The 14742-nt window shown below is 30.0% G+C and overlaps 1 protein-coding gene across 4 annotated transcripts in view; it reads right to left on the bottom strand.

Annotated features, from left to right (window-relative positions):
* Positions 1 to 9626, bottom strand: part of LOC148280063 (uncharacterized) — a 49084-nt gene extending 39458 nt beyond the window's left edge. Inside the window, exons 1-2 of one of the 4 annotated variants that reach the window (XM_088228976.1) lie at positions 9524 to 9626; positions 8175 to 8286 (exon numbers count right to left, since the gene is read on the bottom strand). In XM_088228976.1, the coding sequence (XP_088085102.1) occupies positions 8175 to 8265 (91 nt within the window). In that variant the 5' untranslated portion in view covers positions 8266 to 8286; positions 9524 to 9626. The remainder of the gene's footprint in view (positions 1 to 8174; positions 8287 to 9523) is intronic. The other 3 variants (XM_088228975.1, XM_088228978.1, XM_088228977.1) reach the window with 3 other exon arrangements.
* Between the last annotated feature and the right edge of the window lie 5116 nt (positions 9627 to 14742).

Genomic DNA, 14742 nt, shown 5'->3' with positions numbered 1-14742 from the left:
TCATAAAAAGTAGAAGAGTAGAGAGAAAAAAATACAATTAAATTAAAGAATAAACATATTATACAATTATATATTTGAAACTTAAGAATAAAATGTTAGTGTAAAAGGTGCTCATAAATGCAACTAAAACACGATAAAAATATAAATAAAAGAAGATTTTAATTTAAATCTACAAAACAAAAATTTTTAAATAACCTTACATTAATCAAAATTAATATCTCAAATATGTTAATATGTCAGAAAAGAAAAGTTTGAAAAGAATAAATTATAAATGTTTTTAACGAGATTTAAGAATACTGAGTTTCAAGTGAACGTTTTACATAAATAATAAATCAGTATGGAAACGTTGTCTTCTAACCACTTTTGAAATAAAAACTTTTTTTTTTATTCCAACGTGTTTTTAAGTCAAGTGGCAGCATATTAAATATTTTTGGAAAAAAATATAATCCAACGTTCGCTGTTCATATTTATTTTTAAGTTTTGGTACTACTAGACTATTGACAGATGCAAATCTTGTTAGATAATTGTGTTTTAATTTATTTTCATACATTGTGCTCCATAAAATACTCCTAACTGGTAAAACATTTGATTCTTTATACACGAATAAAGTATTATATCCATGATTGGTAAACATTAGTTGGTGCAGTCAATTTGTACATATTTAAAGTTTGCACAATGTCCCCAGGCGGTGATCCCGTATCTCATTATGGATTCGGCTAGAGACAAATATCGACACTAATCTTGGTGTGGAAACGGAACTACAAACTTTAATTTGTTTATCTGGCTAACTACGGCTCTTAACCTTTTGCATGTTTTTATAACATGTATATTTCACTTTAAAAAGCAATTAATACCTTAATAACTTTATTCGTCTACGATGTCTAATTTATCACATAAGACAATTCTCTTAAAGTAAGAATTATGAAGGCATTCAAAATTGTGAGATTTTACAATACGAAACGTATTTTATTCAGCGTCTGGTGATCTAACATGCATTAATTGACTTTTTTTAACCGAACACACGTACTGTAATTAGTTAAAATAGACCCAATTTTTGAAAAATATCTAATTATCCAAATTTTTGATTTTCCCAATGGGTCCGGTCTCAATTGCTTGCGAGTTTTGCTGTATTATAACGATGGACGTATATTATTTACTCCAACTGTGCGATAATTTTAATATTTTCCTTACGATCCTGAAAAGTGAAGTTCAGATGAAACATTCAAAGAATGACAGGAAGTATATAAGAGAAATGCTAATATTAAGTTGAGCTTTACAAATTTCTCGTGCGCCAGCAGTAAGTGTATCCGAAGTTTCTAGAACTAAAATTTATGATTTATTTTGCTGAGTCACGGTGGAATCCATGAAAGTAAAAAGTAATATTTCTGCTGAGGCATTAACACAATAATTTTAAATAAACAACGCCAGACATAAACATATATTTGTACTAATTTTATTGTTTTACTTACAGTTTACGACATGAAATACTAAACCAAACATCAAAACCGTCCAAAAAATTATTAAGCAAACGTATAATTGAAGTAGCCTTTATACTTTACAGGCATAAGACCGAAATTTTCCCAATTATTACAAAACTAATAGGCTTATATGAACTCGACTATTAAAACGTGCTTTCACCCTTTCCCATTTAAATACTTTATTTTAGATTTTAAAAGTAATTTGAGTAAAAACCCTCTCTATATATAAATATATTTTTAAAATAGTTTTGGGGTCATTCAACGTTTGGAGTATGAAAATAAATAATATATATTAGTGTGACATATTGACAAATATAAAATCAAGTATAACTATTACTAATATTACATTTATTCATACAAACAAAAATGTAATGAAATTTACATAAATACCTACATTTTAAATTTGCTGGAAAAAATTGGCTCCCTTATGTCATAGAACCCCTAAAGAAGCGAACATGGTCGCATGGAACCAAATATAGATTCTTTAAATCAATTTTCCATCAAAGTTTCAGGTTTTTAATTTTACTAAAATCAACAGATGGAAGAATCAAAGAAATGGATGTTCATAGGAAAAGTGGTGAACGTTACACAGTTTAGCTAACCCTATAAATGCCTAGTTTTTCACATTTCTGTCTCTGTTGTAATTTGTTAATCTTAATAACTCTCTAGCGGGTGAAATCCAGTATTTTCTTAACCAACGTTTGAACAAATTTATTGCATTAAAAATCAATTCTAATAAGGGCACAAGTAGATAAAGTCAGTACATACTTTGAAAATAATGTTCAAAAGTTCGTGATGTTTCACAACAATTTTGCCTGAAAAGGGACTAAAAAGATCTTTGGAGATGTTTGAAAATATTTTTGTAGATTTGTTATTGACAACGTGAAATTTGTGATACTACATATTTTGTATAAATATTTTTCTAGATAAAACTTTTTTTCAATGTTATTTTGACGCCAATTAGTTTATTTAAATTAAAAAAATATTTTTGTTTAATTTCTAAGTTGTTACTGTTTTTACCGGCCAAACGTATCGTTGCATAACGACAGCATAGTGTAGTTAAAGTATGTTATTTTTTTATGACTTTTTCGCACCTTTTAGGGTTTCAGAGTTTCGCAAAAAAAATATATATTTGTGTTGTTTTTATTGGGCATGAAAAGAAGTTGTGCCTGCTTTTTACAAAAGGACCCTTGTTGATACTTCTGTATTTTTAGGCATAAAATCAAATTTTAAGCTTCAATGGAGTCCACATATAGTAGCTGTGTTTTCGAACAGTAGTCGAATAGTTCTGCAACCCACGCATTTAAAAAATTTGACATCTGACTGATGTAAAAACAGCTAAGTTAGTTATTAAGGTAACTTCCACAGCGTTATCTCTTGCGTTATGTCGAGTATGTCCAAATGCTTGCAAACTGGCTGGATTTCCTCTCTAGGGAGTTATTCATATTTAAATTTATTTCAACAGAGAGCGAAAACATTTTTGAGAATAGGAGAAAACAAAGTGGTTAAAATAAATTTTAATATGAATAACTCCTTAGGGAGGAAATCCAGCCAATCTGCAAGCATTTGGACCTACTCAAACATCGTTGAATCAACTACCTGGTAAAAGAAGTAAAAAATTGGAAAATTGTTTTCAAGCGTTGCCTAGTAGGTGATTTGGTTCAGCTGGAAGAATCTCACCAACGTGATAAAAGTTTCAGCTTTTTTACTTCACAAAAGCCAACAGATGGAAGAGTTGAGGTAATGTGGATGTTAAAACATGGGCAGAATGGTAAATTTTACACAGTGTGTAAAGTGGCCACTTCAACCAGCCAATGACAGGCCATAAGCCCTGTCAATGTCTAAACTCTCATATTCCCCTCTCGAAAATGTTTTCCCTCTCTGTTGAAATAAGTTTAAATATAATTTTTGTAATTAATAAAAAACCACCGAGGCTCTCGTTGTCAATAAGTAAAACAGACATATTTTAAAATTACACCACACAGACTTATGCCCCTTTTCCGTGTCAGCACAGAAATAGCTGTCACACTAAGTTTTCAAAAGTGAAGGAAGGAAAAAAATCAGATTTAAAAAAATAAAATTAACGTTACATAAATTTACTAAATCTTTTTCTAGACATAAACTTTTTTAAAATGTAAAAGCTTGAAATAATGAACTATTATCTACCACGAAGTTCGCACGTGTCTTTATATTGTATCATACGTTTTAAATATCAGGGAATACACTTAAATCTCTTTTTACACGGTGGATATGTTCCACTCAGTACCGTATAAAAATATTTTCCAAAAACAATGGTCGATGGATTGTTTCCCTTTGAAAAAATAAATTCAAGATTTAAAATAAAAAACACTGTCTACCACTAATTATACCTTCGTTTTATTGAAGTATCGTTTACATATGGATAGTATAATGTAATTGTCTTGTCCCAGCTCCTTGAAGAGCATCGACCATTGTGTTTATTTTTTTATTTTTTTTATTTTATACGCCTCCACTCGTTTGCGAGTGATACCAAGGTGTATTCGAATTGTTAAAGAACCAATTGAATAGTATAACTCTGATTATCCAAACTCCTGTCATTCGTATTGCCAAATATCCATATTGTTATCAAGAAATAAAAAATTAAGGAGAACTTTCAATTTCAAATTTAATTTGCTAGACATGTTTCAGTTAGTTTTTTAATGTGATTCCAATTTGCTGTATTATTTCAAGAGCAATCTGGCACTCATGTTTTTATTATTTTTTAATAACCCGCTAAGCCTCTATTTTGAGGCTTGTCAGCAGGTGGGATAGAGGGGATATGGAAGGAGGTAACGAAAAATACGCCACAACATCCAGACCAATTGAGAAAAAAATCTTTCTTGGATTTTTTTTATGCAACTCGCGGGAATCGAACCCGCGACGCCAGTTTTACAGTTGGCTGTCTCAACAACTGCGCCACGGTGCCAGTTTGTTAATCCGGATAGTTGAAGTTTTACTCCACTAAAACTTTTTAAAATAAATAATTTAAAACAATATTTAAAACAACCATTTTGCCAGACAAAAAATACAAAAATTAGTACTACAAGTTATTTTAAAAAACTTTTTCCACTAATTGTTTAAAGCGTTTAAACTGTCAGTGTGCGTTGACTCGAGGACAATATGGCTGCGCGCAGTGGGTGTTATGCAAAGATAGCTTACCCGTCGATCTCGTTGACAATGTCTCGGAACAATATTTTTTCCAAAAAAATACTGTTTGCATCTGGACAATAGTCGAGTCCTAAGACTAAACAATAATGTATTGTCTATGTGTAAATGGCTTTTGAAAAACATTACATAATAACATCATATTTTAAAAATTGAAACAATGACTGTTCACTATCGCCATTATATATTGTATGCCTATGTAGTATATAAATAATCGATTGAGGAAATTACATGAAGGATAGTATTTACTACGCTCTGCTAATTTTTTTTTTTTTAATGTAGGATTTGTACCGTTGTGTCATGAAAAACGTTTATAAAAAGCTTTTGGTGTAGGTATATGTGGTTAAAAACTATTTCTTTCCAGAACAGGTTTTGCACAGCTGATTTGAAAAATCTCTGCACTTCTTACAATATATGAACAAACATATTAAGTAAATTGGCTCGGTGTCGTCAAGTTATAAATAGTACCTAATAGAAAAAAAAGGGTGAGAAAATATATTTTTTAATTTTTTTTTTAGTGAAAATTTAAGATAAAAGTTGGATAACACGTTTTTATAGAAAACCTGTAATTCATTTGTAACAACAATAACGCATAAATGTTTTAAATAATGTTTCTTCTTTTAAAAAAATGTGTATATTTTTAAAATTTTTGTCTTTTTTAAATTTGAAATGATCAATAGAATGTAAAGTTTTTCATTGTGATCGAAAAATTTTAGTAAAGAAAATGATAAAATTGAATCAAGAACTCCATGTTCTAAACCAGTCTGAATATCCAAATTACAAAAACTAAGCCTCCGTTTGTAACAAATAAAACTTGTCTGCGATTCTGGCAAAGAAAGCATCTATTGCGGGGTTAACACATTTTTGACATATTGTTATCATGTTAGTCACATATTGATCTTAATTCGCAGAAATACGCCAAGCATATTAAAAAAGTGTTATTTTGTTGTCAGTCCAATTGTATGGTTTTTGTTTAACATATCAAGAAATTGCAGAGAATTTGGAAAGTTTAAACTCATCTTAACTATTTTTAAATATAATTATGTTACTTTTGGATTTTGATTTTGACAATATGGATTTTTTTCGGTTTTGTGACTTGAAACATTTTTGCATAACACCATATATTTATTCTCGTATAAAAAAAGTTATATTAAACGTTCAAAATTATATGAATTTTTTTTTTCTCAAAATTTAATTTTGAAATCACTCACAAGAATAGTGCTTTCATGAATGGGCTCAGAATAAAAATAGAAATATTTTTTATCATCATTAGTGGAACATGTTCGTGAAACAGTAATGCAAAAAAGAATGTTTGAAAAAGTAATTTTATATCGCGGACGTGCTGTAGTTTCAAATGGCCGAATTTGCGGGTTGCTTTGAAATAAAAAAGCAAAACAATTAGCGAGAGCAATGTTTTACATCAACAATAATTTCAAAGAAATATCTGCATAATATCTACTATTTGATATGAAAAGTGCGTTTTGTGTATCAAGCTTTCGTTTTCTAGTAGCAATAAGCCATATTTGTTTGAAAACATAATGCAGTGCGTGAATAAGACATATAAATTTAGCTAAAAATATAATGTACAAATTAAAGATTTACAACCAAATTATTTTTCTTTAAAAAAAAGAGAAAAACACAATAATATTGAAAAAAGGTATGAACTATAATATTTAACTGTTAAAAAACGTTTGTATATTATTGAAGGCTTAAGTTAAGAATTTAATAAAAATATCGCCAAATTTGTGTGAAATGATTATAAGTGTTTTTTTTTGTATTAATCAAATATATTTCATAAATACATATAGTACATGTTTTTTCAAATCTTTATAAATCTACTTTTATACATCTAGTAAATGTTATAATTGTAAGTCTCCAAAAAAAAGACCTAATCTTGTTCTTGGAGGACTGACTTATACTGTTATAAATTTATTAGAATTTATATCATTTTAAATATACGAGTAAATGAGAAAAAAATAAAAAGCTAATAGGATATCAAAGGAAAAATAGAAAATAAATATACATTCATACTAATCAAAATCGAAAGCAGTTTTTACACTTGTTCTAAAAATTTCGTTGAATTTGAATTGAATTTATTTATTCATATATTAGCTCTAATAGTTTTTAGTTCATTGGGGAAATTATTGAAAGTTCTGACACCTTTGAAGACAAAGCTATTTTGACCATGAATTGTGTGGAATTTAGAGATTTTAATATTACTTTGGTATCCGAGTGCCTTATTTATCTCAAATTCTTTTTTATTTCTTCTTTATAAGTTTGTATAATGGAATTTATTCTATAAATAATGTCTACTGTATGAACTTTAAACAATTTATACGGAATTTCTGTATTAAATGTTGAGGGTTTCCTTTAAATTACTTTAATAATTATTTTTTGTACTATTTTAAGAGGGTTTAATGTATTATCATATGCACCACCCCATCCAACAATATCATATTGTAACAAAGATTGTACAATTGAGTAATAGGCTACTTTTAGATTATTGATTTCTTAAATATTTCTCAGTTAAATAAATATGTATTAACATTTTCCAATACGTTTAACTAGTTCAATAATATGGTATTCCCATTTTAAGTTTTGATCTATGTATACACCAAGATATTTAACTTTATCTATGGCCATAAATAAAATTCTTACTTTACTCACTTTCCTTTTCAATTGATTATAATTTTATTTTTCCTAAAATACTCGGTTAACTAGTTAAAATGGTAGTGGGTGAGATTTGTACCCCGCACGACCACTTCAGGGTAAGATACTTTGTATTTATAAGAGTACCGATTTACCTAAGCTTAGTCCAATTTTCAAAAGGCGTAATCTGCATGTCGAAAAGTAATTACATTTCAGATATACAAAACCTTAAAGAATAGTTTTTATTGGAAATATTTTTAAATATTTTTGTTTTTATCTAGCATTATTATGAGAAAACCGCGTTTGAAAATGTTAAAACTTACTAATTTTTCAATTTCATGAAAGCAAAACATCAGGGAAATGGTTTATAGAAGTAAATAATTTGGTAAAAAAACGAAAAAGATTAATTTTGAATTATATTTTATACCATAATTAAGAATTATAATGGTTTTTCTTATTTGAAAATAATAATAATAATAATTTTGATTCCGTAATAATGGCTTAATATTGCAGAGCCAATTCCACCATATGAAATAAATACACATTTAATTTGAATAAAATAATGTAGAGATAACTTACATAATATGTATATTATATTAACAACTTAAAGTGAAAAATTTCCTAAAAAAACGTAACAAACAACAATGAAGAAAAATAATCAACTGGAAAGGAAAGAATTAAAAACAATACAATAAAAATAAATTTATGATTGCGTGATTTTTTGTATAAATGAGATGAAATGAAATAAATTTTCTTAAATAATGTCCTTGTGGCTTCTGGGTTTTTGTTGTCAAATTGTCTTGTAATTTTGGAAAAATAAACAGGTGTAATGTTTTACTCTAAATAATACTTATGTGTTTTTACCTGCGGCACATTCAGCCAAATAGATAACCAGAAGAAGTCCGATTGCTCTCGTCAACATGACGCCACATAGGCTGCTTGTCAATTTCGTCATTTGTGAAGAACCAAAGATGACCTGTAATCAAATAGTTTAAATTAAACAAATGGACGTTAACAAACAAATTAAGAATTCAGTTCACTTCAAAAATAAAAGGATTTTGGAAGGGTGCGAGGCTAAAAAGTGTAACTTGAGAATCCCGGATATATTTTAATTCAGTTTTCTTCTGGTATTTCATATATTTGTACATTGAATTAAAAGAAAAAAAACAACTAAAATTGTTTTAGGGTATTTGAATTATCTTTGTCAGAAACATATTTTAAATGAAAACTCTTAAAAATATGCACATTTTGGAAATTTTTTGATTGAACTTTTTTACCCTTCCAACATTTGCCACTAACATTTAAAGGGTCAAAATGATTTTCGAATGAATGCTTAAGAGTTAAATGATAGAATAACAACATAATGAATTCCTTTAAACCGGTTAATTAATTGTAAAAATAAACTATGTTTTTCTCTGAAATAAAAAAATGTTGTTTACAATTTCGTTATATAAAAATAAGTATATAAATGCAAGGGTTACTGGAATGATAGTAATTAAACCTAAAAAAATCAATAAAACACTGTTGTTTCTCGTTAATCCATAAAATTAAAATCTTACATTGAAAATATCACATGTCTTTCTCCTTTGTAAATTTTACTATGGAACTAATAATGAATGTATAATTTTTTTTTCCAATAAATATTTGCGTTCTTGTAATTTACCCAAATATTTTTTTTTTGAGGGCCTTTTCAACGAGTTGTAAATAACTCACCATAAAAAAATGGGAATCAAGTTGGGGTAGAGTGGGATACAAACCATGGACCTTTGATCCGTGAGTTCGAGACACAGGACCACAACCCGATACCTCAATAATGCATATGCTTCAACAGCAAAGACTTGTCATTTAAAATCAATAGTATTTTTTTGAATTTTTAGTTTTTTTTGTATGTGTACTTAATAAAATAAAGTATTTTATTGATTTTTATTTAAAAATTGGAAAAAACAGCGTCATCGGCAAAATATTGTTTTATTAATATAAATATTGAAAATATTAGTTATCAGCTATTGTACGATTATAATTGAAACAATAGTGTGTTGATGCACTTTAACGAAGATTTTTGTAGTGCTTTAGTTACATACTCGATAATTATATAGATTAACTAGTCCGTAAAATTTACTTTGATTTTTAAATCCTTCCATGGGTTTTGATGAAAACACGATACATATAACGCATTGAAAGTTTCTTTGAATAGTTACAAAATTGGACTTAGCTTGTCGGTTGTGGAGTGCTGGTCTCGCAGTCGATGTAGAACTCGGTACTGAAGCGGAACAGGCTGGCTTATATAGCGGGACGAGGCAAGACCTACCACTTACCACCCACAACATCTCTACCTTACCCCCCGCGAGTGGGATTTGTGATGTGGTGTACCTCTGTACCTATGTACTCCTGTTACAAATAGCTCCTGGCTGAAACGATTATACTGACGATGCAATGAATAATAAATTCATGTTAATAATAATAACCTCCGTAGTATAACATATTTATTTAAACTCAATGATTTGACTCAATGATTCAGTATTAAACCTGAAAACTTGTAATTACCTATTGAAATATGGTTATTATTTGCTTTGTTTTAAAACATTCTAATTACAGCCGTTAATTATCTATTTAAAAATAAATAATAATGCTTTGTTTCAGACTTGTAAATTTTATAAACTATTTTTTGTAGACAAGGGCTGGACTTACCCCCTAGGTAGTTAATAAAATTATTATATCGTAAAATGACCACTTAAACCAGTCACAGAACTGAATTCACAAACCAAATGCTGCTGTGTTACATAGAGGCAAAGTGATCAGTCTTACGCTTCAGATGCAAGTTAAGAAACAATGAAATATTGCAGTTCAATAACCCTGATAATCTATATTTTGTGTCTACTTTGCAAGGAACTAAGCCCAGGACTTCCAGAATTATAGGCTACAACGTCAATCACTACACAACGAGAATCTCCACTCCATTTTCTTCTTCAGAATTTTTGCCCGAGAGCGGCCATCGAATCGAAAACACTCGTCCAGGGTTCAGACTGTATTTTTGTTTTGTTTATTTATATAAATATACATATTACAAAATAAAAACCTATCCCTAACTCTATGAGACCAAGAGCCTTGTGTTGAGCTGGAATACAACATAATAGAAAGTAAAATCAGGCATATTACTAAAAAATACTACAAATAAAAACTATCACATGAACATATATTCTAATAAACATCTGAACAACACGTTAATTAGTAATATACTCGTATATAAAGTCTCACAGCAGTCTCCTGCAATGGTCTCTTCCACATTTTATTTAATACACGAACTGTATTTTTCATCCTCTTGGACACAGAGTAGAACATATATGCGTAAATATGACGCTACTTTAAGAACACAAGCGTTATTCATACGAAGATCGTATGTCAATCCGTAAAAACAATATTAATTTTAAAATATTGTCAGAAAAAAGATCGGTCTGTTCGATAAAAAAGGGTTTCAATATAAAATTATGTTTCATGGCACCTGTTGATTGATGAGATTATAGGATGTACTCGGATGTAAATAAATCTTCTTTGTCTTCTTCTTTTGTAGATCTTTCTATCCGTTCTTCTTAAAATACTCAGTTTCTCGTGATAAACCCAACTATCCTCCCATCGCTTAGGGAGTCTTCCAATGAGGAACTTCAGCCCTACGGGAAATTGGATACAAAATTTTTTTTCTTACGCGGGGTAAAAATTAGAGCATTAAAATGTATGGCAAATTTTCTTGAAAATGTACAGAAAAAATAATAAAAAATATTTTGATAAAAACGCACTACTTTAAATGACGTCACTGGTTCATGTGAATCAACCTATGATCTGAGAGCTATGAAAGATTTCCGGTCTGCTTGTCGCTTCTGGGCCAATAGGAAAAACTGAATGAGAATAAGCGGAAATGAACCTCTGGCGTCACACGCGGAGTAATTTCAGAAATACAAAACTTTAAAAAATCGTAGCGCCGATAATACGATATGTAAAAAAAAATTTAAAAAATTTAAAAAAAATTTTTGATTTAGTTTAACAGTCTATTAACAATTAAAAAATTTGAAAAAAACCACTGAACTTCCTCATTGGATAAGTTGCGTAAGGCAGTTTTTATTTACTATGAACAACAGTCTATCACTGCTCATTCTGTTTATATGGTATCAAGAATCTTCTATATTTCCCGTATAAAGTCATTTCTGACCCGGTCATGCATTGTCATGAGTATTTCCGGTAATCGATCGAAAGATCCTCATCTCTGATGTTCTTAACAGGTTCTTTGCTCTCGCGATATCCGCTCGTATTAAAACACCATATGGCCTGATATATACATATAAATGAAATATTCAAAATGATGGTTTTTGAAAGAAATGAAAGAATGACTGCATGTGAAATCACTGTTAATGGGGTTATAGAAAAGCGATTTGCTTGTGAATGTTGATAAATCGAAAGTGATGGTTTTTGGAAGGGTTGAAAATATAACTAAATGTGAGATCGGTGTGAACGGAGATATTCTGAATCAAGTAAATGAATTTGTGTATCTGACAAGTATGTTTACTAGGGATGGAATGATTGAGAAAGAAATTGAAAGGAGGATGAGTGCCGGAAACAGAGTGAACGGTGCACTGAAATCAACCTTGGGAAATAAATGTTTGTCGCAAGAGGCAAAATTAGCAGCCCATAGATTATCGACATAATCAAGAAAGGGGCTCTGCGCTGGTTTGGACATGTAGAGCGAAAGAACGGCTAAAAATATTTACAGTGCGAATGTTGATAGATGCAGAAATGGAGGAAGACCGAAAAAGAACTGGCATAATCAAATCCAATAAATACTTGAAGATGGTCAAATGTAGGAATAATAAGCGCACGTGCATAAGCAGATGTATGAATGTAGAGTAACCGAGATCTGTGTGCAAAGATAGAGTGATGCGTCATTCTATCTTCTCTGCCTACTCATACGGGAAAACAGCGTGATGGTTTGTTTTTGTTGTTGAAATATTGGATTCTGTTGCCCTCTTCGTTTTCCCACATCGAATTCCTTTTTATACTGCAAACTTTAAATAAATATATATTTGTTGGTTACATATAAATTGGCAAGTTACAATGGTATTTGTGATAATGTAGATATTTTGAACCGCAAATTAAATTCAGAAAAATATATTCTTTATTTACCGAACTGGTTATTTAGGATAGTTAATTGTAATATACATAATAATAATTTGGAAAAAATAAAATAAAGTGTTCAGTAGACTCAAATCAGTGTTTGATTTCATATATTAGAAGTTTAAATATGGAGTGTTACAAAATGAACACCAAATCTATCAATTTCGGATATTTGCTGGATTTACACATTAGTTGATATTGTTGTATGTATCTGATGCATGTGTATGTGTATATGCGTATATGGGTGCATATATGTATGTGGATAGCGGTATTTGTTTTCAATAAAATTAACCCAAAAAAAAAAGACAAGTATTTTTGTATTAGAATTATTTACGTTTTTTTTATATTAACATTCAGAATGGCAGAAAAACAAATATTTTATATATGTAATATTTTTCAATAGTTCTAGCAAAATTACTTATATAAATGGATTTAAAAAAATTCCAACCTCACAGAAATTAAAAAATAAAATACATAAATGATTACATAATAAAATTTCAAAAAACTAGTTGATATGATATTAGATAAGCGAGAATTAAAAATTTCCATTTTTTAAAAAAATATTGTAATTTCTCGTATTCATGTGTAGAAGTGCATGTCTCTTTTTAGAGAGCAGTATTAAATATAAAAAATATTATATTGTACTTAAACATAAATTGAAACTGGAACTGTAACGAATGTTCCTTTTAGTGAGTTGTATGAAACAAAAAAATAAATAAATAAAAATACTGGAGAAATACATAAAAATCTCTTTAGGAAAAAAGGGTGGGTGATTTTTCAGAAAGCCCCTAAATATTTTTAATTGCCCGTTGGACTGGTGGGTAAAGTTGACTAAGGGCATCATGAAATGTGTTTATATTTATTGCGTTTCTCTTCTCTACGATCGCGTGGTTAACTGCTAATAAAACGATGTATCCACACGAGAATCATGCTAAGATTAACACAAGTGTTCGTCGATCGTAAAATAACGAGAGTTGCTGTGTTTATTGAAAACTGGCGCTCTTAGAGTGTACAAACAAAGCCAGGGTGTGTTTATAAGCCGTGTCATACTTATCTTAAGTTTTGTTATTTCTCCTTTTTTTTACATCTACTCCCAAGTGGAGCCTGTGAACATCGCCAGACGCCCCCGGGAGACCCGATTACTAGCCGACCCGCATTAATCACGCGCCTCTTAGTTCTCCGAATGAAACCGAAAGATCGTCATTGAAGGCCTTTCATGACGGTGGAAGCCCGCTGGTTTGAACATGAGGCAACTTTGTTTATGGATCTCCCAAGGCGTCTGCAGCACTTCCTAAGCCAGGTCCACCACTGTACCCTTAAACCTCTCTGCTGGGTTAGTTCTCGGACTTTAGTGTTAGTAATGAAATCGGACCACCTTTTAATATCCTCTAAAAGTTTGATATTTTGAGTTTTGGTAGGATTTGCACTTACATAAAACAACTGGCATTATACAATAATTGAATTACTGGCATTTTCAATTGAATTGAATTGTAGAACCTCAAATTCACATAGTGGTCCATGGAAAGATCCATGCTTGGTATAAGCCTAAGAGACAAAATAAGAAATGAAGAAATTAGGAACAGATCCAGAATAACGGGTATCATGGATCGCGTAGCTGGACTGAAATAGAAATGGGCAAGAAATGTTGCGAGACAAGACCCTACAAGATGGACCCCCAAAATTTTAAGATTGTGACCTTGGAATAATGAATAATAATGAATAATAATTGAATAATAATGTGCACCTGATTTTTATAATCCGAATCATTTTTGTCAAACTTAAATGTTATTCTTATTTATATATTATGTCGGTGCATATAATATGCATTTGTGTTTTCTTTTCGTTTTGAATCAACGTTCGCGTATTGTTAAACCTTATTTTATTGTTATCATTATTTCGTATTTACTGCATTTTGTGGTTACCTGCCGTATTGTATAGGACTCGTCGCACATTATTCATTCGATGTGTATCAGTTAAATGTTAAAATAAAATGCTTTTTTTTCCGAATACGGTTTTGAAATTTAACATACTTTAAAAAAAATAAACAATTTATATCATTTCTTGATTTGAATTTTAACAAAAAGGTTTCTAACTTTTCACTAAGCTCTTTATTGTACCATTTTTAATACAATTACAAGTTTTAAACTATTATTTTTTTATACTTACGCACCCACACACACGCACCCTCTCCCTCACTCATTCCCACACGCACATGTATCCTCTCCCTCATTCATTCACGCATACGCACATTCACATACACATGAATACAAAC

Source organism: Micrasema longulum, unplaced genomic scaffold (genome assembly GCF_059751315.1).
Source record: "Micrasema longulum isolate JH-2025_06_02 unplaced genomic scaffold, ASM5975131v1 h1tg000621l, whole genome shotgun sequence".
Classification (NCBI taxonomy): Eukaryota; Metazoa; Arthropoda; class Insecta; order Trichoptera; family Brachycentridae; genus Micrasema; species Micrasema longulum.
This window is presented reverse-complemented; position numbering and strand designations above follow the sequence as displayed.